The sequence below is a fragment of the Chiloscyllium plagiosum genome, chromosome 26 (assembly GCF_004010195.1).
Source record: "Chiloscyllium plagiosum isolate BGI_BamShark_2017 chromosome 26, ASM401019v2, whole genome shotgun sequence".
Classification (NCBI taxonomy): Eukaryota; Metazoa; Chordata; class Chondrichthyes; order Orectolobiformes; family Hemiscylliidae; genus Chiloscyllium; species Chiloscyllium plagiosum.
In genome coordinates, this window is record NC_057735.1 from 10,558,422 (window position 1) to 10,583,326 (window position 24,905).

Sequence of the window (24,905 nt, forward strand, 5' to 3'; positions counted from 1 at the left end):
AATGAGAATCCAGAGAAAGTATATTCCTGTCAGGGTAAAAGGGAAGGCTGGTAGGTATAGGGAATGCTGGATGACTAAAGAAATTGAGGGTTTGGTTAAGAAAAAGAAGGAAGCATATGTCAGGTATAGACAGGATAGATCGAGTGAATCCTTAGAAGAGTATAAAGGAAGTAGGAGTATACGCGGGAAATCAGGAGGGCAAAAAGGGGACATGAGATAGCTTTGTTAAATAGAATTAAGGAGAATTCAAAGGGTTTTTACAATTATATTAATGACAAAAGGGTAACTAAGGAGAGAAAAGGGCCCCTCAAAGATCAGCAAGGTAGCCTTTTTGTGGAGCTGCAGGAGATGGGGGAGATACTAAGCGAATATTTTGCATCAGTGTTTACTGTGGAAAAGAACATGGAAGATATAGAATCTAAGGGAATAGATGGTGACATCTTAAAAAATGTCCATATTACAGAGGAGGAAGTGTTAAATGTCTTGAAACGCATAAAAGTGGATAAATCCCCAGGATCTGATCAGATGTACTCTAGAACTCTGTGGGAAACTAGGGAAGTGATTGCTGGGCCCCTTGCTGAGGTATTTGTATCATCGATAGTCACAGGTGAGGTGCCGGAAAACTGGAGGTTGGCTAACGTGGTGCCACTGTTTAAGAAGGGTGGTAAGGGCAAGCCAGGGAACTATAGGCCAGTGGGCCCGACGTTGTTGGTGGGCAAGTTGTTGGAGGGAATCTTGAGGGACATGATGTACATGTATTTGGAAAGGCAAGGACTGATTAGGGATAGTCAACATGGCTTTGTCCATGAGAAAGAGGTTGAATAGGCTGGGGCTGTTTTCCCTGGAGCATCGGAAGCTGAGTGGTGACCTTATAGAGGTTTATCAAATCATGAGGGGCATGTATAGGATAAACAGACAAAGTCTTTTCCTGCGGTGAGGACATAGGTTTAGGGTGAGAGGGGAAAGATATAGAAGGGACCTAAGGGGCAACTTTTTCACGCAGAGGGTGGTGCATGTATGGAATGAGCTGCCAGAGGAAGTGGTGGAGACTGGTTCAATTGCAACATTTAACAGGCATCTGGATGGGTATATGAATAGGAAGGATTTGGAGGGATATGGGCTGGGTACTGGCAGGTGGGACTAGATTGGGTTGGGATATCTGGTCAGCATGGACAAGTTGGACTGAAGGGTCTGTTTCCATGCTGTACATCTCTATGACTTTTTGACCTTATGTTCCAAAGCTGGGATACTCCGTATTGACCTCTTAAGGTAATTCACTTTACAACAAACTGCTACCCCTGATGTTGACTCTTTTGAATTGTTGGGGACACTTTTATTCTGATCACTGTACGCTATCACCATCTGGTGGTTTCAGTGACCATTACAATTATAGTTTGATGTGAAATCAGCAGTGAACAGGTTAGCTCGTGTGGCAGATTGTGTTGATAATTTATTTCGGGTAGAATTTAGTTAGTCCCAGCATTGCCAGTGTAATTGTAATTGTACCAATTATCTTGTGAAATCAGAATAAGTGTGGTAGTTGTTGCATTATAAGCTCCACTGATGTTCCAGTTGATAAGGCAATTGTCAACGGGGTTATATACATCAGCGGATTCTACAAGCAAGCTTGTATCTCTACATAGTAAACTGATCTCAGTCAGGCCACTGCTTGAGATGCTACACTGTCTTGGAAGATCTCATGGTGCTGGAGAACTCTATAGCATTGAAGGACCTCATTGGTTGGAGGTCTGCACAGAATGCGAGGACCTCAATGTGTTGGAATATCCTATTCCCTGGGAGAACCTCATTGTGTTGGAAGAACCAATTCCATATGAGGACCTCAATGTGTTGGAGGACCTTCTGATCTTGAAGGAACCACATGGTTATAGAGGACCTCATTCCATTGAACAATCTCATGTTAGGTGGTTTCACAATACTGGAGGATCTAGATATTGGCACTGTGCCCCTGGGTATGGGCACAATGTAATTCATGGAGGAGGTTATGGGATGAAGATTACTGGAGCGAATTCCTCATCTCCACCGTTCCAGGGAAATGTCTGAACAAAGATCAAATGCTGCTCCTCCAAAAACAAGTTTCAGGAACAACCTTCCACCCAAAGTCCCAACACATCCAAGTTACTTGTTGGAGTAGGGAGTCAGCTGATTGAATTGTATGCGATCTGGATTAATTCTGGAGGGGCAGACTATGACATTTAAGAAAATTAAAGGAGTATTCAGGTAGGTGTTGAATTTTAGGTAGGATTTTGCAACTCTTTCAAACTTTATCAAAACATGCAAATAGGTTTGAGAGAGAAATATAACTGTATGTTAGGCTGGTGTTGTTTCTCAGGTGAAGTCAGCCCAGGTGTTGAGAGGATCCTCCAATATAACAGTGTCCTGATATTATTTTCTTGCAGCTTTTACTAATAGTCACGTGGACATCGCAACGCAGGGCTGGTTCATTGGCCTGATGTGTGCTGTGGCACTCCTTGTGCTGATTCTGTTGATTGTGTGCTTCATAAAGAGGAGCAGAGGAGGCAAATATCCAGGTAAGAAAGCTCAATGTGAAACTGAGGGTGGGCCTGCACAAGAGGCCATGTATTCCTAGTCAGGGATCAACTGGGATTGCCAAAATGAGAGGGCCTGGTGTTCCCAATGGGAGAGGGTCTGGTGTTCCCAATGGGAGAGGGTCTGGTGTTCCCAATGAGAGAGGGTCTGTCGTTCCCAGTGAGAGAGGGTCTGGTGTTCCCCATGAGAGAGGGTCTGGTGTTTCCAGTGGAGAAGGTCTGGCATTCCCAATGGGAGAGGGTCTGGTTTTCCAAGTGGAATTGGGCTGGGTGTACCCAGAAAGAGAGAGCCTGGTGTTCCGAATAGGACAAGGCAGATCTCCTGTAATTTCAAAGTATTTTAAGCCCAGCACCTGTTGCCTATCCCTAATTTCCGGGGTGGAACTGATTGAGTTCCTAAGGCCATCTCCAGAGGGCAGTTAAGAGTCAATTCATTTCCAACCCCAAACCAGAGCCTGGAGGGGTGAGGTGCCAATTGGGGGTGTCAGATTCTCGATGAACCTTTAAGCAGAGACCCTGCCACCTCCAGTAAATGTAAAGGATTCCACTTGCAGCAACTGTAAAGAACAAGTGAGTGCTCCCTGGTGTCTCCGCCAACGGTTACCTCTTAGACAAAAACCACACAAAAAACAGATTCTGTGGTCACTACTACATCGCAGTTAGTGGGAGCTTGCTGAGTGTGAATTGGCTGCTAAGTTTCCAAGATTAGAGCAGTGTCGACATTTTTAAAATTCCTTCCTTAGTTCTTTGTGATACCCTGAGGTTGTGAAAGGGTGCTATCAAAGTGCCAGTTCTGCTGTCTTTTTACTGTTTCATAACATTTTTATACCTTTCATTTCCTCTCCTCCTTCCAGTTAAGACGACAGAAGAAAATCGGCCCTCACAAGATGACAATGGATACCTGTAGGTCACTGTGTTTATCTAATCGATACGTTTTTGTTAGAATTGGGAGACCCTCACTCCACACTCTACCCCTTCTCTCCCCTCCCCAGGGATAGCCAATAGCCACTGAACCTTGTGTGTTCTATTGGGGTCTGCCCAGTCCAAGAATTGGGTTCTATCTGCTCTCCTAGAATGTCCCTGTCATCTCAGCCCCTCTCCCTGTGTCTCAAAGTGTTGGAGCCCATCAGGAAAATACATTAAGACCCACCTGAGATAAAGGATCTTACGGGATAAGTGAGACATCAGAAGCTTCAGATGTTGCACTCATGTCTATAATGATCATCTCGATCCCAACACTCTGCATCACCCAAAGAAATATCAATATTTACAGACATTGGTGGGAAGAAGGGTTTGGGGGGGTGGGGGGACTGCAGACCACACACACTCACCAACTGTGTGTACGAAAGCTGTGCAGTGAGTTTGTTCGATCTTGGTCAAAGGTCCATCTGCAAGGGTTGGGTCAGCAGTTCATTTAACACTGGCATCTTAACGAGGGATATATTCGAAGTCAGAACAGCAAGATTTGTTGGCATCAGTGACTTCAAATATCTGCAACATAACCAGAATGCACACGAGTTTTGATTGTTAATGCAAAGTGTCCCACAAAATATTTAGATGCTCTGACCTCAAGTTTATCAAAAGTGAAGGAAAGATATTAACACAAGGTGCAACTCGACTGTTAAAATATACCCATAAAATGTCAGGTGCTAAGAGTTCGGTGTTCCTCAGTTTAAGTGGCATTCAAACATTTGACTATCTTTACTCACTGATTCTTGTGCAGAGTTTCAAAGGGCCCAGCCAGTCTTTACATCACGCATTAAATGTTAATACATCTATGGGAATGTAAGATGTAGGAGTAGAAATAGGCCATTTGGCCCATCAAGGCCACTCCACCTTTCAATGAGATCATGGCTCACTTCCTAATCCATAACTTCACTTTTCTGCCTTTTTCCCCATAATTTTCAATTCCCATTCACATTAAAACTCTGTATATCTCAGTCTTCCATATACTTAATGACCCAGCCTCGACAGCCCTCTACGGTAAAGAATTCCACAGATACACTACCCTCCGAAAATGAAATTCCTCCTCATCTCTGTCTTAAATGACTCTTTACTCTGGGATGATGCCTTCTGGTCCTAGACTCTCCCACAAGAACAAACAACCTTTCAACATTTACCCTGTCAAGTCCCCCCCCGCCTCCATTTCTCCTATCATTTCTTAAATAAGGCTACCAAAATTGTTCAAGGAATTCTAAGCGAGGTCCAATGCCTTGAGTCATTTTAGCAAGACCACCCAATTCTTATATTCCATTTCCTTTGATATAAAAGCCTAAAGTCCACTTGTCTTCCCTACTATCCACTGAACTCGTAGATATTTTTAACCAACCCATTCACACAGATTATGATACACCTCTGGAGCAGGTGAGAATTGAATGCAGGTCCTCCTGGTCCAAAGGTTGGGAACTATCACTGCACCACAAGAGCCCCTCCTGTTGGATGTGGTGTGCTAGCTTTTTGTGATTCATATATAAAGACCAATGTTTGTACTGTGGCTTCCTGCAATTTTTCTCCATTTAAATAATATTCATCTCTTTTATGATTCCTGCCAAAGTGTATTACCTCATATTTTCCCACGATGTGTTCCAATAATCTGTGCTGTTTGACTCACAGCATTGGGACAATCATAAAGTTATATTACACAGAAGGAGCCCATTGTGACTTTGCCGTTTTAAGCTTTATTTTACAGTCATGTTTATCCTGCCCTGTTGCCACCAAAAAAGCCAATTGTCTTTTCATCCTGCTTGTTCATTAGTCCTGATTTATGTTGGAGACTACGCTGTGACATAACCTTAACCACGTCCCGAAACTCATGTTGCCCTCACCATCAGATCATCCTCCTCCAGAAACCTCCAAGCTCACTCAAACCAGGTACCAGCCACTGGACTTGACCTCGCCCACCCATGACTCAAAATAAACTCAGACCCAACTGTTCAGCTATTGTTGATCGGGTACATACAGAAACTTTTTTAGATTAGATTACTTACAGTGTGGAAACAGGCCCTTCGGCCCAACAAGTCCACACCGCCCCGCCGAAGCGCAACCCATCCATACCCCTACATTTACCCCTTACCTAACACTACGGGCAATTTAGCATGGCCAATTCACCTGACCTGCACATATTTGGTCTGTGGGAGGAAACCGGAGCACCCGGAGGAAACCCACGCAGACACAGGGAGAACGTGCAAACTCCACACAGTCAGTCGCCTGAGGCGGGAATTGAACCCGGGTCTCTGGCGCCGTGAGGCAGCAGTGCCACCGTGCCGCCCACTAACTCTTCCTGATCATCCCAAAGAGACTTTCAACATTTCTGTTCATTTTGTCAAACTTATCATTAGGGATGAGAAATAAATGTTGGGCACGTGAAAACGTAAGTATAATAAAAAGTAATATGTGCAGCAGGTTCTGTGTTCAGGCACAGCCTTGGGTCTCCCATCTCTTATTTTGTTTTTAGTCTTATCAAATGCTTTATTTTACTGCGTAAATTTGTTTTCTGTTTTTATAGTTCATGACACCACCCTAAACCTTCAGGACTACAAGAGTTCTAATTTAAATAATACCTAGAAGTTAAAAGATTTTTTCTAATTTGACTAGATGAGGAATAAATCTTAAGTGTTAATTCTTCAGACAAGCGATCTTAATATTAAACCACGACTTAACAAAGCTGATAATAAAAGCAAATTACTATGGATGCTGGAAATCTGAACTAAAAACAGAACATGCTGGAGAAATTTAACAGGTCTAACAGTGTCTGGAAAGAGAAACTGAAAAATTCTGAAGAGTCATATTGTACTGAAAATGCTAACTCTGAGTCTGCAGCATTTCCTGTTTTAATTTTATACCTAACAAAGCTTCATGTTTAAAAATAGTAAAAAGGAGTTACAGTTATAGTACTTCCAACTTACAAGGGTTTACGTGGTCACATGGGTCTAGAAAGAAGTGAGAGATGGACCGGCAGACAAATTATATCAGCAGGGAGGAAAAGAACAATCAGTTTTTGCAATAACAAGGCCATTTTGATACTGCGCCAGTCAGACATCAAAGCTGTGTACTTATTTTCACAAGGCAGTAGTTTTAAAGAGAAGCTGAGAGCGACTTAATTCTTGCAAAATGTCTAATCTTTCAAAATACCTTCATAAACTCATATTCTCACAGACTATAGCGGAGAACCTAAATGACTGTGAATTCTAGGGGCCTGACCCCAACACAGTTCCTGATGCAGCGATCAGAAGTAAGGTTTAAAATTAATACATTCCCTTTCTTTCTTCCAAATGTGGGACTGTCACAACCAATCCCAAAAATGTCCCAACTAAGGTCAATGCACAACTCAACATAAATGAGCAGGTGACGATGGATCACTCTGTTGATTTACTTAGGGATTGTCTGACAGAGGTTGGACTGTGTTTGGTGGGGGGGGGCGGAAGCAGGGGAGGAGGGTAGGATAGTGATTTGAAACTCGAAACCTGTTTGATTCCTATTCCTCATACCCACAACCCACTGCATCCCACCACCACAGAAAGGAATGGTGAGACCCATCCAGTTCCCATTTCCATTCCACTCTGTTTACTGTGTTCCACGTCCTGGCATTTGTAATTTCTTGTTTATTGTCCCAATCTTGTTCTGTTGTAAAGGTGTCTCAGTGCATATTAACACTCACCAATGCCTTTATGTTTCTTTGTTCATCGCTCCCTAGACCCAGGCTGGACAAGAGGTATTACTGTGAACTTCAGAATTATACAAACCAATTACCTTTCCCGCTCATGAATTCTAAATCTGAGTCTTTTTTTTAAACTTACACACGAGATATTGTGTGGGTTGTGGTCAATTATGAAGCACTTTTATTTATAATTGGGGGGGGGGGGGTGCGGGTCAACGCTGTAATATTTGTCCTGAATCACTCCAAATGCTAAAGACTGAATTTTGAAGTTATTCAGTGAGAAATGGAAAGGTGATCAAAGAATTTGGAGGTGCTCAAAGTTAGACAGGGTCCATCACAACAAAAGAGAATAACTAGCTAGCGTCAACATGATCTCATTTTTAATTTTAATGATATTACCTGTTATTCCAATACAGAACTAAGTTCTACACAGTAAATATCTCTCTAATTTTGACATGTTTCGGTTTATCCCACATTTTGCTCCAAAATCACACACCATCCTGACTAGGGTATAGGTCAGCCATTCCTTCATGATCATTAAGACAAATGTTTGCAATTCTGTGCCTGAAGACATTGCAGCAACCCCTTGATCACACAGTAGATCAAGAAATCAACTCACCACCAGCTTATCAAAGGCCAACAAAGGATGGGCACCAAATACTGCTCTTACCCATGATTTCCACATCCCAGGAATGAATTAGGTTAGGGTAAAGATGTTGGGATCTTGAAAGAAATGGTATTACTTACAGCACCCATCTACATCACTACAGGTAGGGGACAGGAACACCCTGACAGCAAATTGCTTTCAACCAGAGAATATCCAAAGCAAGGGAAAAGTCTCTCTTTGCTGAGGTGGAAGATGAATAAAATCATTTATTTTCTAGTTTATGGGTCTCAAGGCTACACAGGAAGATCCCAAATTTTCCCATTTCAAGTCTCAATTGTCAACACTGTGCTAAATGTTGCACTGGTCCTTTCGTCTGTCAGGGACAGCTATACTAGGCAATATCCACACAACCTCAGCATGTTAATGTCTTGGCAAGGAAATCTCCTAGAAAGCATGTATCTCCACAGTGATACCGTGGATTAAATAATTAATAATTATTAAATTATGATAATTGGATTACACAGACAAGACTCACATTCCCTTCAGAATGGAAGTGTGGTCCAATTGAAAGTGTTCAAGATGATCAAAGTAGTTAATGGAGTAGCTAGAGAGAAACTATTTCTGCTGGTAAAGGAGTTAAGAGCAAGGGAGACTAACCTTAAAATAAAAGCTGGGCCAGAAAATACTTTTTCTCTCCAAGGCAGTGATGTATCTAGAGTTTACTCCCTTGGAAGACCATTGAGGCTGGAAGTCAATTGATAATTTCAACACTGAGATTGACAGAGCAGTACGTAAGGGTGTAAAGGATTGGGGAATGAAGGTGTGTAGATGGACTTAGAATGAAGATATCCCATGATCCAGTTGAACAGTTAAATAGATTTGAGGGGCTGAATGACTTGCTGCTCCTCTGTGAGAGTTACACAATTGTTCAATGTAATGTATTGGCGTGGGAATTTTATTGACAATCACTTTATGAAGACTCTCAAGTTGGGATTTGTGCGTTGCAGTCTTTTGGGAGTCAAAGTATAGAAAGGAAGATTTAACAGTACCTGACTTAGCAAATTGATCCTAACACTGAATGTCTGAGCTTAGAAAACACTATATTTTCTTATTTAGAGTGATTGTCCATTCATATTATCCTTAAATTAAGTAGAACATCTTGACATGTATGTAGCAATGTTCCTTATTGCAAATTATTACTAAATGTAGACTTAGTGTGAAGTGGAAGGGAATTGATAGAGAAATAGTAGTATATTACCCATCAGTAGCATGGGTAGATCCTTATCATGTTAACACTATGTTTCAGAGTGACTATTCTGTCTTTTATTAAGATAGAAAACATTTTTAAATGAATAATTCTAAACCATTTAAATCAGTACTTAGTGTGACATTGCTGAAGCACAAATGATCGAAGATCAGAAAATGTGTCCCATTTAAAACCCATCCATGAAAAGGGATTGACAGAAATGAACTCCTTCCCTAATCAACCACTTCCCACATAATATTCCATTCTCGATCTTGGATTTCAGGAAATAATGGTCACAGCACTACCTGAATATTAAAGCATGTGCAGTTTCTATGGCAACAATCACAGACTATACTGACCTGGGTCAATTAAACCTGAGGCCTGGGTGGCCATTAAGGACAAACATCTAGTTTCTAGATGCTAGGCACCTTGTGGATGTCCCGGAGAGTTTTATTACTTCAGTCTCATTTTGTTTAGCTCCTGATCATTCCACATCATTCACCCTTTTCTGTTCATAAGTACACATGCATGAAGCAACCCTCTGTTTTCCAATGCAATGACTTAAGAGCATGTTGAACATTGAAAACGCCAAGTTAAGATGATGTGATTGGTTTGGATTTCTGGACTGAACTTTTGGGCTGGAGAAACCAAACTGGGAAATGGCCAAGACTTGAGGTGCTCATTGTGCCTTAATAAAAATAGATTCTAGCTTTTCATTCAGAGAAACTTAGAGCAAGTCAAATGATATATGTATTCCCATTCAGGTGTTGGCTTTTGTGTGCAAAGAGGAGCCCAGATCTCAGTACGATGGTTTAGATTATGTTGAAAGTGCATCAAGTATAAAAATGGCAAGGAGAATCTGCTATCTTGTGCAACAAGATGATTCATTTGCAAAAGAAATCCAAACTCATTTACATTTTTCTTGGCATCCACTGATCTGGATATGATGTAGAGTCAGATGTAGAGTATTTGATTTTCTTATCTGATTGCATGTACAAATGCTGATGGTTGGGAAGTAAGATTTGAGATGACCTTGGTTTAGTGCCAGAGGGTAGGCTTTCCAACAATTGAAGGTATCTTAATCAGACCTGTAAAGGTTTTAAAAATGCTAAGTGAATACCATGGGAATATTCTGGGGAAAAGAAGCTATTTTTGCAGACTGGGGTGTCGAGGACTACTGAGCATAACCATAGATTAGAGCCTGATCTTTCAGGAGGGTTATTAAGAATCATTTCGCCGTGCAAAGGGTGGTGGAAGTTTGGAATTCTTTTCTGCCAATGGCAACTTGTTAATTTTAAATCTGAGATGAATCGATCTTTAGTTACCAAAGGTAAATGGGGCACAATTGTGGAGTTAGGTCATTGATCTTACTGAATGATGGAGGCGGCTCAAGGGGCTGAATGGCCTCCTCCTTCTCCTGTGATCCAATCAATCCAGGTGAATGGATCAAAATGGCCGAGGTTCTGTAGTGGCAGAATTGACGTGGAACTACTTTCTCAGATCTGCAATCATGTTAAATGTAGCTTTGATTTGTTCTGAGAATGTTGATTTGTCATTACGTGTTTGTAGACATTTCTGTCTCGGTTTTCCATTTGTCCTGCCTGTTTGAAATGGATTTATAAGGGGATAGGTTTAGAGCAAGAATGTGGAAACCAGTTCAATGTTTGAGGTTCTCATTTAAAGCAGAGGAAGAGTTGAGGGCTGTAATATTTTGGAATCAAATTGAAGCGAAATCAACTTCTGTCATATTTACAGTGGAAATCTAAACTCTTCTAATTGGGACTAGAGTTGATTGTTTTATGTTTAGAATTAGGATTTAATCTGGATTAGAATTAGAGTGGATTTTTACCTTTCCTAAATCAGGATTGTTATCAGGGGCCACAGATCATTTCTCAATTGAGAATCCTTCAATTCTCAAATCTCCTAGAGAAGGAAGTGAGTGTAAAATGAATTCCAGAGGGGGTTAAATACTGAAGTCCTAACCAATCTCTTTTTATTCTGTTTGCCTTGTCCATGCCTCCATCACCCTTCCTCTGCCTTACATATTCCACTAACGGGAAACACAGATCTCTAGAAAGGTAAGGAGAGCTGTTACTTTGTGAAGTGTTTTCAGAACATTTGGCTTTGCATTGTACATGCTGTTCCATGCGCTGGTTCACCAGGCTAACGCTGGTATCATTGTAAAGGTTAGGGCTGTGTGATGAAGACGAGCTGACCAATAAAGGAGACTGTTGAGGAAAGCCCAATGTGCATCATTTGTCGATCCACTTAACCGAGTGCCATGTGATATTTTTCTCATAAAGGTTCCATAGCCCTATGCTGATGGGTTAAAGAATCAGTAGTAGTGCCCCTTCCTCCAAAACAGGAGGCCTGGTTTCAAGTCCCTCCTGCTCCTGTAACATCTCTGAGCAGGTCAATTTGGAAGAAACCTAACCTTTAGGTTGTTGAAGCGCACATTGCGTGGCAATTGCGCCACTGGGAAGGAGGGAGGGAGGCCACTTTCTGTTATTAACATCAATCCTCTTTATATTGACCCAGTGATAATGAAGACAGCAAGAAGCCTCAAGGCAGTCAGTCTTCGGTGGATGGGACAGTGAAGCAAGAGGAGAGCGATGACAGCATAGTCATCTACGGTGATGGGGATGGCAATTCTCGCTTTGGCGAGGACGGTTCCTTCATCGGTCAGTACACGGTCAAAAAGGACAAAGAGGAGACCGAGGGTAATGACAGCTCCGAAGCTACGTCTCCAGTCAATCCTGCCTATTCCTTGGCACAAATGTGAAAAGTAAGGTGAAACCCAAAACTCAAAGCATATGGGCACAGGTGCTAGCAAGACAGTAACTACATTTGATTTATCCACCAATATCCGAGCATATGGAAAACAGAAGCAAAGTGTGATTTGGCAAACGTGAGGGACCAAATAATGAAGCCGGCAAGAGAGGATACGTGAAGAGTAAGGAGAATTAATGAAAGGGGCAACGTGGAAGGTAGAGTGATTTATCAGGCTTTGGAGTAACGTCGCCCTCGAGCTCCCCAGCCTCCATGTGTTGCTGTTAAGCCCCAGTAGCCTATCTCTCAAGAGTAAGAAAAACAAGTTCTGGAAACTGCTATTTTTCTTCCCATCCATTTTAGATTGCAAGTGACACAATTTTGGAGTAATTTCTAACATTGTGTATAGATGATGCTACCTAGGGATTCCTCATATTCCACTTGCAAGCTCTGTCCTTGTCTCAAGCTATCATGAGGCCACAGCTCTACATAGGATGAACATGAAGATTTTTACCACTACACTTTGTTTTTGAACAGTACTTAATTTTAAGATGCAGCAACATTAATATGATGTAAGAGAAATGTCTGTATGTTGACTGGGGCCTCTCGGATCTCCCTTATTTTAAATTATATGCTTCTTAACATTGAGGGTTAGACAGCCGTCGAGCAGGCCAGCATTGCAGATATATCTGGAGCAATGATTAGTCAGAGCAAAACAAGCTATCTGTGCCTAAGGAGCTGCTTAAATGTGATACATAATAAAATAGGTAATTTCTGACAGGTGCCATTTGACAGGTCAGGACCGAGTGCTGTGATTTTCTAAAGAAAATTATCGTGCATTCTTTGAACTCATTATTGATGCACACTTCTATTTGCTGAATAATTAACTCCACTTCTTCCCCCAGTCAGCAGAAAACAGAATGTCCTGGTCTCACCGTTCAGCAGCAGTTTAGAACGCTCTGCTTCTGAAACTGACGCTTGACAGAATGAAACCAGGACTGTGCAGACACCTCACATTATACTGCTTTCCATTTACATTGACAGTTCACATGGCACGTCCACATACAGCAACTGCATTGTTAGCAGTCCTGCAACAATTGACTTACATGTAGCAGATCCAAGTGATGTTTCTCATGTCCTTAAAGTAAGCCCTCTCCCCTTCTTGTACCCCCACTCAGCTCCTTTCTACTCAACCTCAGCTTTCAATATTTGGTCTTCAGTAGCTGAAAACACTTATCTATCTCCTTTAGGTCTTCTGGGCATTGACCCTTACTCCTCACTAACTTGAATGATCAATCCTCGATCTTGTATGTTCTCCAGTAAACTGTTGATTTTCTCCAATTAATAATAGGTTTGAAACTAATCACCAACCACCTCTTCTTTCAGGTTGAAGCCCCGCCCACTGTAATACAAAGTTCTGTATTTACTTCTGTCCTACATAACTCTAAGTGGGACAAGAAGGATTGACAACTCAAGTTGTAACATTAACCTGAAAGCTCAAAGTGAATGAAGCAATAAAATAATATGAGGACTTACATGGTCTTAATTCTTAGACTTGTGGCCATTAGTTAAGCTCTCAATCTTGCTTAAAGTGGTACCTTGCGAGATTTCAAGGCAAGAATTATTCCAGTGCCAAGTTCAATGCCTTGTTGAAAGTCAAAACTATATTCCCTTTCCATAGAAACAGCATTGCCAATCTCTTGACATATCCTGGCAAGATTTTTTTCTTGACTTAATAATCCCTAATGTTCACCTAAAACCATTTTCTGCTCCAAGTTCCTATACAGATAATTTCAAAATATCGGCTTCCAGTTCCGATCTATTCACTTTATCCATATGTTCGTATGACGGAATATTCTCCACTAGCCTGGATGACTGCAGATCCAACGACACTGAAGTTCAACATTTTTCAGACCAAAACAGCCCACTTGATTGGCACTCCATCCATAGTATTAAAACTTCTGCTCCATCCACCATCGACGCCGAGTAACAACAGTGTGTACCACCTGCAGGGTGCGCTGCAGTGACTCACCAAGGCACCTTCCAAACCCATGGCTTGTACCATCTACAGAGGAACCTCGATTATCTGAATGACATGGGCAGGGAATGTTTTGTGTGGATAATCGAATGCGGATAACACTGTTTAGCCAAGCATCAGAATCTTGCTAGATAATCCGAAATTCAAATAATCGAATGCTGGATAATCGAGGTTCCTCTGTAGAAGGATGAGGGCAGCTGATACCCAGGAACATCACTAGTTCCTGTCTCAACATCCTAACCTGGAACTATCTCACTGTACCTTTATTGTTGCCAGGTTGAAATCCCTCTGTAACAGTGCTGTGGGTGTACTGACACCACACTAAATGCAGCAGTTCAAGAATGAACCTTCTATCCACTTATTCAAGGGAAGTTAGACACAGACAATAAATGCCGGCCTTGCCAGTGATGCCGACAATATTTATTTTTCCAAAACTCCCAGTCCTCAACAACTCTGGTTAAAAGCTTACAGTCACCATTCATCAAAACGAATTGAAACCTCAAGCTGTCTCCTGCCTTTGTTAACCACACTACACTCCAGCTACTTTCTTAAACCAGTCATTACTTACGCATGTTAGTAACTGTCTAGATTAAAATATTAAGACACGGAATCAAGTTTCCTCACATTTTTGAAACTAGATTCCTTCTGTTTGAGTCAGAAGTCACATGACACCAGGTTATAGTCCAACAGGTTTATTGAAAACACAGGCTTTCGACGAATCATTTCACCTGGTAAAAGAGCAGCGGTCCGAAAGCTCATGATTTCAAATAAACCTGTTGGACTATAACCTGGTGTTGTGTGACTTCTGACTTTATCCGTCCCAGTTCAACACCTGCATCTCCACATCATGGCTACCTTCTGTTTGAGACAACATGGCGACGTGGTGGGATATCAGAGCATCCCTCTGACTTTATCATGACCCGAGCCAATTTACTTGTACTGAGGGTCACAACATACAGGGAGGGGGTCACTGTTGGTTCCTGTTACTGTGAAGACCTGGACCGTTCCTGGAGAATGCACTGTGGATTTGCAGGCTTCATTTTTGGGACTGAGCTTTGTTCTGAAGATGAAATTTGACAGTAGGAAAGGTCTCCACTAGACCTTATCCCTTCAATAAAATGTTTTGGGTCTGCTAAGCCTTCCTCAGGACTGACTGTTACCTTCCTCTGATCCTGGGGCAGTGCCGGTAACATGTAGGAGTGCATGAAAAGCTACCAAGTCTCACTTCTCCTCTATTATGTGCTCCTAGCAGACGGGGAAATGGTGCTGGAATAACTGCTGGAAGTTTTCCTCGGCACAATGGGAGAGAAAGGATAGAAATACGGACAAAGAGCGTTTACAATCTGACTTCAGGCAGAATAGGAGAGAGTTAGCTAGGCTTTGATATCCTGCCTATTAGATTATTGACGTACAAGGGACTCTTGTGTGTTTTTGGTAACCCAAACTCTTCAAGTCTGGAAGAGCCTTTACACATCCGCTGAAGGCCCATTTTTCAAAATGTAAATTCCATGTGATTTTTTGTTGTTGTAAATTGAGTCTGATTGATTCCTATGTTAATTGCTTATGCTCCCATTCAGAAATCCAACCTCAGGACTTCACCTGTGTATAATGGAGCAGGATGTGTGGGGTTAGTCCAGTGGAGGGAATTAAACCTTTTGTGTTGGAATATCCAACAGAGATAGGGTGGAATGCTTGTTTAACACATGACCAATCGATACCATCAGTTTTCCATTGGATGAGTTAACTTAAAAGTTAACTCTTACATGTCTGAATGCTAGAATAGGGATTGAATCGAATGTGGTTCAGTGGTGTAATGCCATTGCACCAGTTGGTCTATCAGTTACATACATTTTAATATGGCCCATTAATGCCCTCCTCCTCCCTTCAGTGATAGAGATGTGTATGTTACATGGAACAAATATTACTTTACCTTCCTTTGAGAGATGGCTAATTCCTTGCTTCCTAAGGTATTTCAATAAGAATCAAACTCCCTGCCTGCAGCTAAACCAAACACTATTAGGACTTGTATCTCTTTGCCAAATTCCCTCACTTTTCCTCCAATGCCAACCCTTCTCCAACTGAAACTTGACTCTTCTCTGAGTAAAAACTATTTACAGTAGCCATTGCGATCCTGCCGCTACTCCCACCCTCTATCCCCACTTCCCGGCTCTTCTCAGATTCAATCGTGAGAGGTTGATCTGGCAGGTTAAAAGAAAGAGCACACATTTGTAAATACCATTAGCATTGAAGGTATAGACTGATATCAGGGACATGTCCAGTGCGCACTGACCGTGGACTAGCACACATACCAAGCTTGGCCTACCAACCCATCACCTCCAAGAGATGTGCGTCTTTTATATAGAAAGTGTCTGTCTGTTTTCTGCCACGTGCAATGCTAAACAAATAAATGGTTTCTATGGTAACAAGTAAATCACTGGAACAGCTTGCCTCCTTCATGGACATTGGTGCTATATCATGCAGTACCCTTATCCCAAACACCTCATCCTCAGCCCATTTCTGTGATAGTTAAACAACTTCTCCAGAACACAGGATTGTGTAGTGCAAGGCAACTGGTGGAGGATATACATGAATTGTATCTTGTTTTCATGTTCATTGCTGCACCAATTGTGCACATGGCCATATCAGGATGTACTGTGCTTTATTTGTTCTTGTCTTCACGCCCTTTATCCTTAATGCCTCTTGGTCTGATCCATAGCACCATCACCATGAAAAGTTCTGCACCGTTGACATAGTTTGTGTGTTGTGGCCACAAGATGTCTATGTGACAGCAAGTAAGGAAAATCAACCACTGGGGAGATGACTTAATGTGAATCAGTAAACCATCTTCAAGCCCTTTGTCTACGGTTTCACAGACAACACTTTTCACATTGAAGAGCACACATTTTAAGCCTTTTTCGACAAATCTTGTTAATGAATGTTGCTTATGGGTTTATTCCAGCAAGCAATGGTCATAAGGCATTCACTCACCAGGCCAGTGAGATTTCTAAGATGGATTATCAACAGGACTTTCCATGCTGGTCATTGAGGTGGAGGAGAGGATATTGGGTGGAGGGGCAAGAATTGATGTATCGATGTTTTCAGTTGTCATTCGTTTACTAGCCTCAGGTAGGGACGGTGTTCCATGGTAAATAACAGACGTATAAGAACATAGAAACTAGAGGCAAGAGGAGGCCTTTCAGCTCCATCAACTCCATTCCACCATTCAGTCAGATCATGGCTAATCTACTTTAACAGCATTTTCCTGAACTGTCCCATATCTCTTGATATTTTTAATATGCAGAAATCTAACAATCTCAGTCTTGACCAGATTCAATCTCCATATCCTCTGACATCAAGAAATCCAACACTTAACCATCTCCTGAATGAAGATGTTTCTTTTCTTCTTCATCCTAAATAGCCCACCCCTTATTCTGAGGTGCCATATTTCACTTTACAAACACCTTCCTTTTTTGCAAATGACTTTTACCAAGTTGTGCTCAGCAAAGACTGAATGCTTGAGGAAGCAACTTAGTGACGGGGAATAGAATGAACATGTATTGTTTCAGTTGATTAGTCATAGTCATAGAGTCACACAGCATGGAAACAGGCCCTTCAGCCCAAACGGGTCCATGCTGACCATGGTGCTCATTCAGCCAGTTCCAGTTGCCCCTAAACCCTTCCCATCCATGTACCTATCCGAATGTCTTTTTTAAACGTTGCTATTGTACCTGCCTCAACCACTTTGTCTTGCAGCTCATTCCATACACGCACCTCTCTTTGCATGAAGAAGTTGCCCCTCAGGCCCTTTGTATAAATGTATCTCAGGGACTTGGTTGCTGCACTTTTGCAGGTCTGCCAGGAATTGTGCAGGGAGAGCTGTAACAATACCGAGTGCCCGTGGTTTTGTGTTAATGTCACTGCTAGAAATCTGGAGGTTTTGGCTGATGTTGTCGTCCCCATTCCACCACAGCTGCTCATGGAATTTAAATTCAACAAATAAACCTGAAATTTAATGTCTAATCACCACGAAATAAACGCTGTAAAAGGAATTCGACTTTCGTAATATCCCTTCAGAGAAGGGAAATCTGCTGCCTGTACCTGGTCTAGCCTACATGTGACTCCAGATCCATAGCCAATCTGGTTGACTTATGAGATGGCCTCGCAAGCCATTCAGTTGAAGGGCAATTAGGGATGGGTAACAAATGCTGGATGTCCTCATCCCATGAAAGAATTGAGAGAATAAAATACAGCGCAACTAATGGTGAAAACAGTGTCCACATTGGATAATGATGCTGCTTTATACTAAATCCTTCAGCTTTCTGTGTGTGATGCTCCATAGTTTTGAACTCCCCTGCCCTAGCGAAAAGGCCTTTGCTACTGACGTTATTCATGGCCATCATGAGTTTAGAAACCTCTAGAAGGTCATCCCTCAATCTCCTATGCTCCAGTGTAAAAGGATCCAGCCTATCCAGCCTCTCCTTATAAGTCAAACCCTCCAGTCCCAGCATCATCCAGGTAAATCTTTTCTGAACCCTCCAATTTATTAATATCCTTCCTATAGCGGGGTAACCAGGATTGTAAACTGAACTGTAAAAGTGGCCTCACCTATGGCCTGTACAACCTCAACACAACGTGCCAACTCCTATACTCAATGATCTCAGAAGACAAGCATGCTAAACACCTTCTTAAGCACCCTGTCTACCTGCAACACAACTTTCAAGGAACTATGTACCCTACAGTCATCAATCATCTTCGTCATCTCCTTGAAAAGCTCAAATTTATGAGACAAGACCTCCTTCACACAAAGCCACATTGACTATCCCTAATAAATCCATCCCTTTCCAAATGCAAGAAAATCATGTCCCTAAGAATTTTCTTCAATAATATCCCTACCACTGATGTAAGGTTGATTGGCCTATAATTTTGTGGATTATCCCTGTTAAGACCATAAGACATAGAAGCGGAAGTAAGGCCATTCGACCCATCGAGTCCACTCCGCCATTCAATCATGGCTGATGGGCATTTCAACTCCACTTACCCTGTTGTCTTTCTTAAACACAGGAACAACATTAACTATTCTCCACTCTTGATGAGGAAGTAATAGTGTCTTGAGGAACATTAAGGGCAGTAAGTCCCCAGGGCCTAATAGGATTGAACCCAGGATTTTGAGGGAGGCAAGGGAGGAGATTGCTGGGGCCTTGACAGAGATCTTTGTGTCCTCTCTAGCCACAGTAGAGATCAGTTCAAATCAAATAGTTCCCTAATTGGTCTATCAACATATTGTTTCAACAAACACCCCTGGATGCATCGAACAAATTCTGCCCTATCTTCCCCTGTCACTAAGGGAATCCCAGTCAATATTGTGCAAGTTAAAATCACCCACTAGAATGACCCTGCTAATGTTACATCTTTCCATGATCTTTTTACATATCTGTTCCTCTATCTCCAGCTGGCTATTGGCAGGTCTATTGTACAACCCCATCATTGTGAATGCAACTTTCTTATTCCTAAGTTCTACCCATACTGTCTCACTGGATGAGTCTCCAAGATGTCCTGTCTTCGTACAGCTGTGACATATCCTTAATCAGTAATGCAACTCCTCCACCACTTTTACATCCCTCTCTATCACCCTGAAACATCTAAACCCTGGAATGTTAGGCTGCCAGTCCTGTCCTACCTTCAACCAAGTTTCAGTAATGGCTATAACATTGTAGTTTGCAGCAGTACTTCCAAACAACAACAATCTTCATTTTTATAGCAGCTGTCACATAGTAAGATGTCTCATGATGCCTCAAAGGAGCGCTAGCATCAGGAGATAATAGGGACTGCTGACTGAAGGTGTGATCTGTAAACAGTAAGAGACAGGAATAGGCCATTCAGCCCCTCAAGCTTGCTCCACCATTCAATAAAATCACGGCTGAACCAACCTTCCTCACGTCCACTTTCTTGCATTTTTCCCATCAGACTTGATTCCCCGACTGATCATGAATCTATCTATCTCAGCCACAAATATACCCAATGACTCTGCCCCCACAGCTCTCTGTGGCAAGGAGTTCTAAAGACTCACATTCATCTAAGAGAAGAAATTCCTCCTCATTTCAGTCTTAACTTGATGCACCTTTATTCAGAGACTGTGCCCTCTGTGCCCAGGCTCTCCCATGAGGGAAACATCCACTCAGCATTCACCCTGTTAAACCCATTAAGAATCCAATAGGTTAGAATGAGATCACCTCTCATTCTTCAAATTTCCAGAGAATAGAGTCCAACCTAGTTACCGTTTACTCACAAGACAATCCCTCCATACTAGGGATCGTCAGAGTGAACTGTTCAAAGAAACAAACCTTGAGGAACATTGTAGAAGAGACTTCGGAATGAGGCATATTATAGAGGGACCTTCGGAGTTTGGGGAGCTGGAATTTAGGGTGGCATGATGGCTCAGTGGTTAGCACTGCTGCCTCACAGCACCAGAGACCGAGGTTCGGTTCCAGCCTCGGGCAACTGTCTGTGTGGAGTTTGCGCATTCTCTGCGTGAGTTTCCTCCGGGTGCTCTGGTTTTGTCCCACAGTCCAATGATGTGTAGGTCAGGTGAATTGGCCATGTATTCAGGGATGCTTAGGTTAGGGGCATTAGTCATGGGAAAAATAGGGTTATAGGGTAGGGAAATGGGTCTGGGTGGGATACGCTTTGGAGCGTCGGTGTGGACTTGTTGGGCCAAATGGCCTGTTTCCACACTGTAGGGGTTCTATGAATCAGCAGAATGTAAAAGTCCGTCAAGATAATATTGGCAACATATGAACCTTCACACTGTCAATAAACTTAAATACAGGGATTCTGGAGAAATGAACCTGAGACATTAACTCTGCTTTCTGTTCACGGATGCTGCCAAACCTGCTGAGTTTCACCAGCAATTTCTGTTTTTGCTCAAGATACAGAGGTATTTACTTGGTGATTGATTTGTCACTGAAGAAAAGGGTCTAATTGTTCTCCTGCTGTGTGTTGCCTTTAGAAACTGAGAAGCTGATGGAAGTCCTGAGGATAATAATGATTTTGGCCTTGGCAGGTGACTGAAGATTAATGAAATGTGCATTAAAGATTTACCAGGCAATAAATGCAATTACTCATTGATATACACTTGTGTTAAGGATTGCCATCATTTTTCTTGAATGTTTCCTTCAAGCTTATCCTGAAGGTACAATAACCAGGTATAATAAAGATATCATTACAGCAGTAAAAAAACCCTCCTTCATGAGATCACCAGCCTTGACTAAACTGATCTGACCATTCATCTATATTGGGCAGATGTATGGGATCATTATAGATAGGCCCTGTAGTTTATATGTGTTAAGTTGTTTGTTATTGTTGAGCTTTCTTCTTGCCCTTAAGTAAAATGTTTACTGCACTAAGATCCAGGGAAATGGCAATAAAATGACATGTTTTCTTTAAATGGGAATCTCACCAAAAGAGACAGCATTTCGACCTCCACCCCCCACCTCCAACTCCAACATTCCTATCTCCTACTTGGCTGTGCCTCAATGAGAACTGCACATACCAGTAAATTTTGGTTTTAAAATTGAAACCTACCTCTTTAAACTGCAGTCACTTCACACACATCTCAAGAGAGGTCCCAACTCAAGTGTTGATCTTCATCTTTCAAGTACTCACCCTCCCCCCACCCCACCCCTGCTGTATATGTCCAGCATTTAAAATACCAATCCACATCATGTACATCTCCTCTCTGTGCTCCAGCTGACAACACACTGTTTGTGGTGCGCACTCATGGATCTCCGCAGACCGGTCTCCTGTAAGTTTTTGAACAAGGGATGTTGTTGCAAGCTTGAGTCCAAGGATATGGCATTGAATCTTCTATTAACTACTTTCTAGTATTATGAAGGATTAAGGTGAATAAAGAGGTTCCAATTCCTCTGCTTGGGGAATCAAAGCCAAGGGGGGTCATCAGTTTAAAACTGTAACCCACTGAAGAAGTGAGAAGAGACTTCTGGAAAAATATCTTTATACAGAGTTGTTTGAGCTTGGGGTGTTTTACTTTTAGGAGTGTTTGAGGGGGGCGGGGTGTGGGCAAAGAAAGAACTGCTCCCTTTGAGGATCCAGTGACTAAACTTTTGAACCAACAGCAAATGCTGGCCTGAAATGTAAAAGCAGGACAGTGACATTAGCTTTGGATTCCTTTCACAAGAAGCTATTGCAGACTTGATGGGCCTTTTCCTGTGCTGCATTTAGCCATTGTATTCAGGAGGGACCAGAGAAAGGTAATTTCCACAAAGACTCATGGAGCACTACTGGATATCATCTTCATCACTTCACATTGAAAATGCTGTCTCTGGAAGGAGATTTCTTTTTCCTGTGTTTGGTTTGACTAACCCACATGCATTAACCAAAAAATGCTGTCTGTCTAATAAACTTGATTTGTATGACTTTGTGCAAACAGTGAAATGTGTGGGTTAAGTTGCACAGTTTTGTTTTCCTGTTTATAAAGATATTAATATATTCCCTGAATAAGAGATACCAATTGCTCAGAAACTCACATTCCCACAGAATGCATCTAAGACGATAATGTAGTTAACGTGAGATGGTCATAGAATGTGTAGATGAGGCTAATAAACATGGTTATTTAAACTGACTGCATGGGAGGTCAAAATAGCCAAGCCATCCAGATATTCTGTTTCCTCTGGGAAAACTGTAAAAATAAAACTGACTGTTTTTGTATAGGAACAAACTAAACATAAAATAAAAGCATATTGTTCTTCAAACGCATCGCTCGTCTGGTCTGATTCTCTTTTTCTGATGAGGCATTACTGTCACACAGCTGGGTGGCGCTGTTGTCAGGTCAGATCTTGGGCAGTGGAAGCCATTGTCCCAAACGTTGCCATAAAAAGGCATCCTGAGGCAAGTTTTATTAGTTAGACATAGAAGCAAATTACTGAAAATGCTGGAATCTGCACTGAAAATAACAAATGCTGGAGATTACAATGGGTCAGACAGCCTCCATGGAGAGATCCACCTATAAGAGTCAAAACATTAGCTTGCTCTCTCTCCATGAGTACTGTCTGATCCGCTGTGATCTCCAGCATTTGTTATTTCCATTAGTTAGATGTTGTACCACATGCTTCATCTTGAAAATGTTTAACCCTGAGAATTGCTAGCAGTGTGAGCTGATAACAACCTGATGAGGACAATGGGCAGCTGGACATTTGCTGTATAATGGAACCGACTGAAGAGACTTAAAAGGTGAGGAACGAAACAAGAGGAAGAGAACGTGTAGGGAAATTACAGGAATGTATTAAAGACAAATTATCATAGATTCCCTACAGTGTGGAAACAGGCCATTTGGCCCAACAAGTCCACACCAATCCTCCAAAGAGAAACCCACCCAGACCCATTCCCCTACCCTATTACTCTACATTTCCTCTGACAAATGCAACTAACCTACACATCCCTGTGGGCAATTTAGCATGGCCAATTCACCTAACCTGCACGTCTTTGGACTTGTGGGAGGAAACCCATGTAGACCCAGGGAGAATGTGCAAACACCACGGAGACAGTCACCCAAGGCGGGAGTCAAACCCGGGTCCCTGGCGCTGTGAGGCAGCAGTGCTAACCACAGTCACCATGCCGCCCTGGTACAGCAAAAGAAATAGATTGGATTAAGCGAGGAACGAATTAGTTCATAAGGAAACCTATGAACAAAACTTATAAAATGACTTAAAGTGAAATATTTCTAAATCACTGAGAATGTATTTATGTGCAAAAATAGGATTCAACAGTTTCCCTTTCTAGCCAGAGAGGATAACTGACATTGCAATGATAATTATTGCACCTTTAAAAGAGTGCCCTGCACTATTACACACCCGTTCTAAGTTTCAGCAGTGGATTGAATTTGAGTTTAATGTGCAATTCCAGCAAAGTTCAGAAGAAGGGACCATAAATCTAAAATCAGAGTGACACTGTACAGAGGTGGTATCAGGAAACATTTCTCTTCACCAGGGTGAATGGAAACCTGGAACGGTCTCCTCAAAAACAGCAGAGGGTTTAAAACTTTAAAAATGAGATAGACAGATTTTTGTTCGGCCAGTTTCAGAAGCGAGTAGAGGGAGTTAAGGTCGAGATTGACTATGATCTTATTGAATGATGGGACAGGCTTGAGTCATAGAGTCATAGAATTATGCAGCACGGAAATAGACCTTTCGGTCCATCCAGTCCATGCTGAATAAAATCCCAAACTAAATCAGTCCCACCTGCCTACTCCTCGCCCATCTCCCTCCAAACATTTCCTATTCATCTACTTCTCTAAGTATCTTTTAAATGTTGTAACTGTGCATCCAACATTCCTCAGGAAGTTCAATCCACTTGTGAACCACCCTCTATGTAAAATATTTGCCCCTCATGTCTTTTTCAAATCTCTCTCCTCTCATCTTTGAAATGTACCCCTCTCACCTTGAAATCCCCCATCCTAAGGAAAAGACACCTGCCATTAACCCTATCTAAACTCCTCACCATTTTATAAACCTCTATAAGGTCACCTCTCAACCGCCTACGCCCCAGTGATAAATTCATAGAATGGAATCCCTACAGTGTGCAAACAGATCATTGGGCCCAACAAGTCTCCACCAACCCTCTGAAGAGTAACCCACCCAGACCCATTCTCCTAACCTATGTTTACCCCTGACTAATGCACTTAACACTATGGGCAATTTAGCTTGGCCAATTCACCTAACCTGCACATCTTTGGATTGTGGGGGGGAAACTGGAGCACCCGGAGGAAACCCATGCAAACAGGGAGAATGTGCAAATTCCACACAGTCACCCGAGGCTGGAATCGAACCTGAGTCCCTGGTGCTGCGAGGAAGCAGTGCTAATCACTGAGCCAGCCATCCCAAAAGTCCCAGCCTATCCAGCCTCTTTTTATAACTTAAACCTTCCATACCTGGCAACATCCTTATAGATCTCATCGGAACCCTCTCCAGCTTTGATAATATCCTCAAAACTGAATCTTTGACTGTAAT

The 24,905-nt window shown here is 42.1% G+C and overlaps 1 protein-coding gene across 17 annotated transcripts in view; it reads left to right on the forward strand.

The window, feature by feature from the left end:
* The window catches only part of nfasca (neurofascin homolog (chicken) a), a 300,495-nt gene extending 281,946 nt beyond the window's left edge, over nucleotides 1-18,549 (forward strand). For all 17 annotated transcript variants that reach the window (XM_043716460.1, XM_043716472.1, XM_043716466.1 and 14 more), the window contains 4 exons: nucleotides 2,418-2,549; nucleotides 3,422-3,470; nucleotides 11,144-11,155; nucleotides 11,616-18,549. In XM_043716460.1, the coding sequence (XP_043572395.1) occupies nucleotides 2,418-2,549; nucleotides 3,422-3,470; nucleotides 11,144-11,155; nucleotides 11,616-11,859 (437 nt within the window). In that variant the 3' untranslated portion in view covers nucleotides 11,860-18,549. The remainder of the gene's footprint in view (nucleotides 1-2,417; nucleotides 2,550-3,421; nucleotides 3,471-11,143; nucleotides 11,156-11,615) is intronic.
* Nucleotides 18,550-24,905: the final 6,356 nt, after the last annotated feature.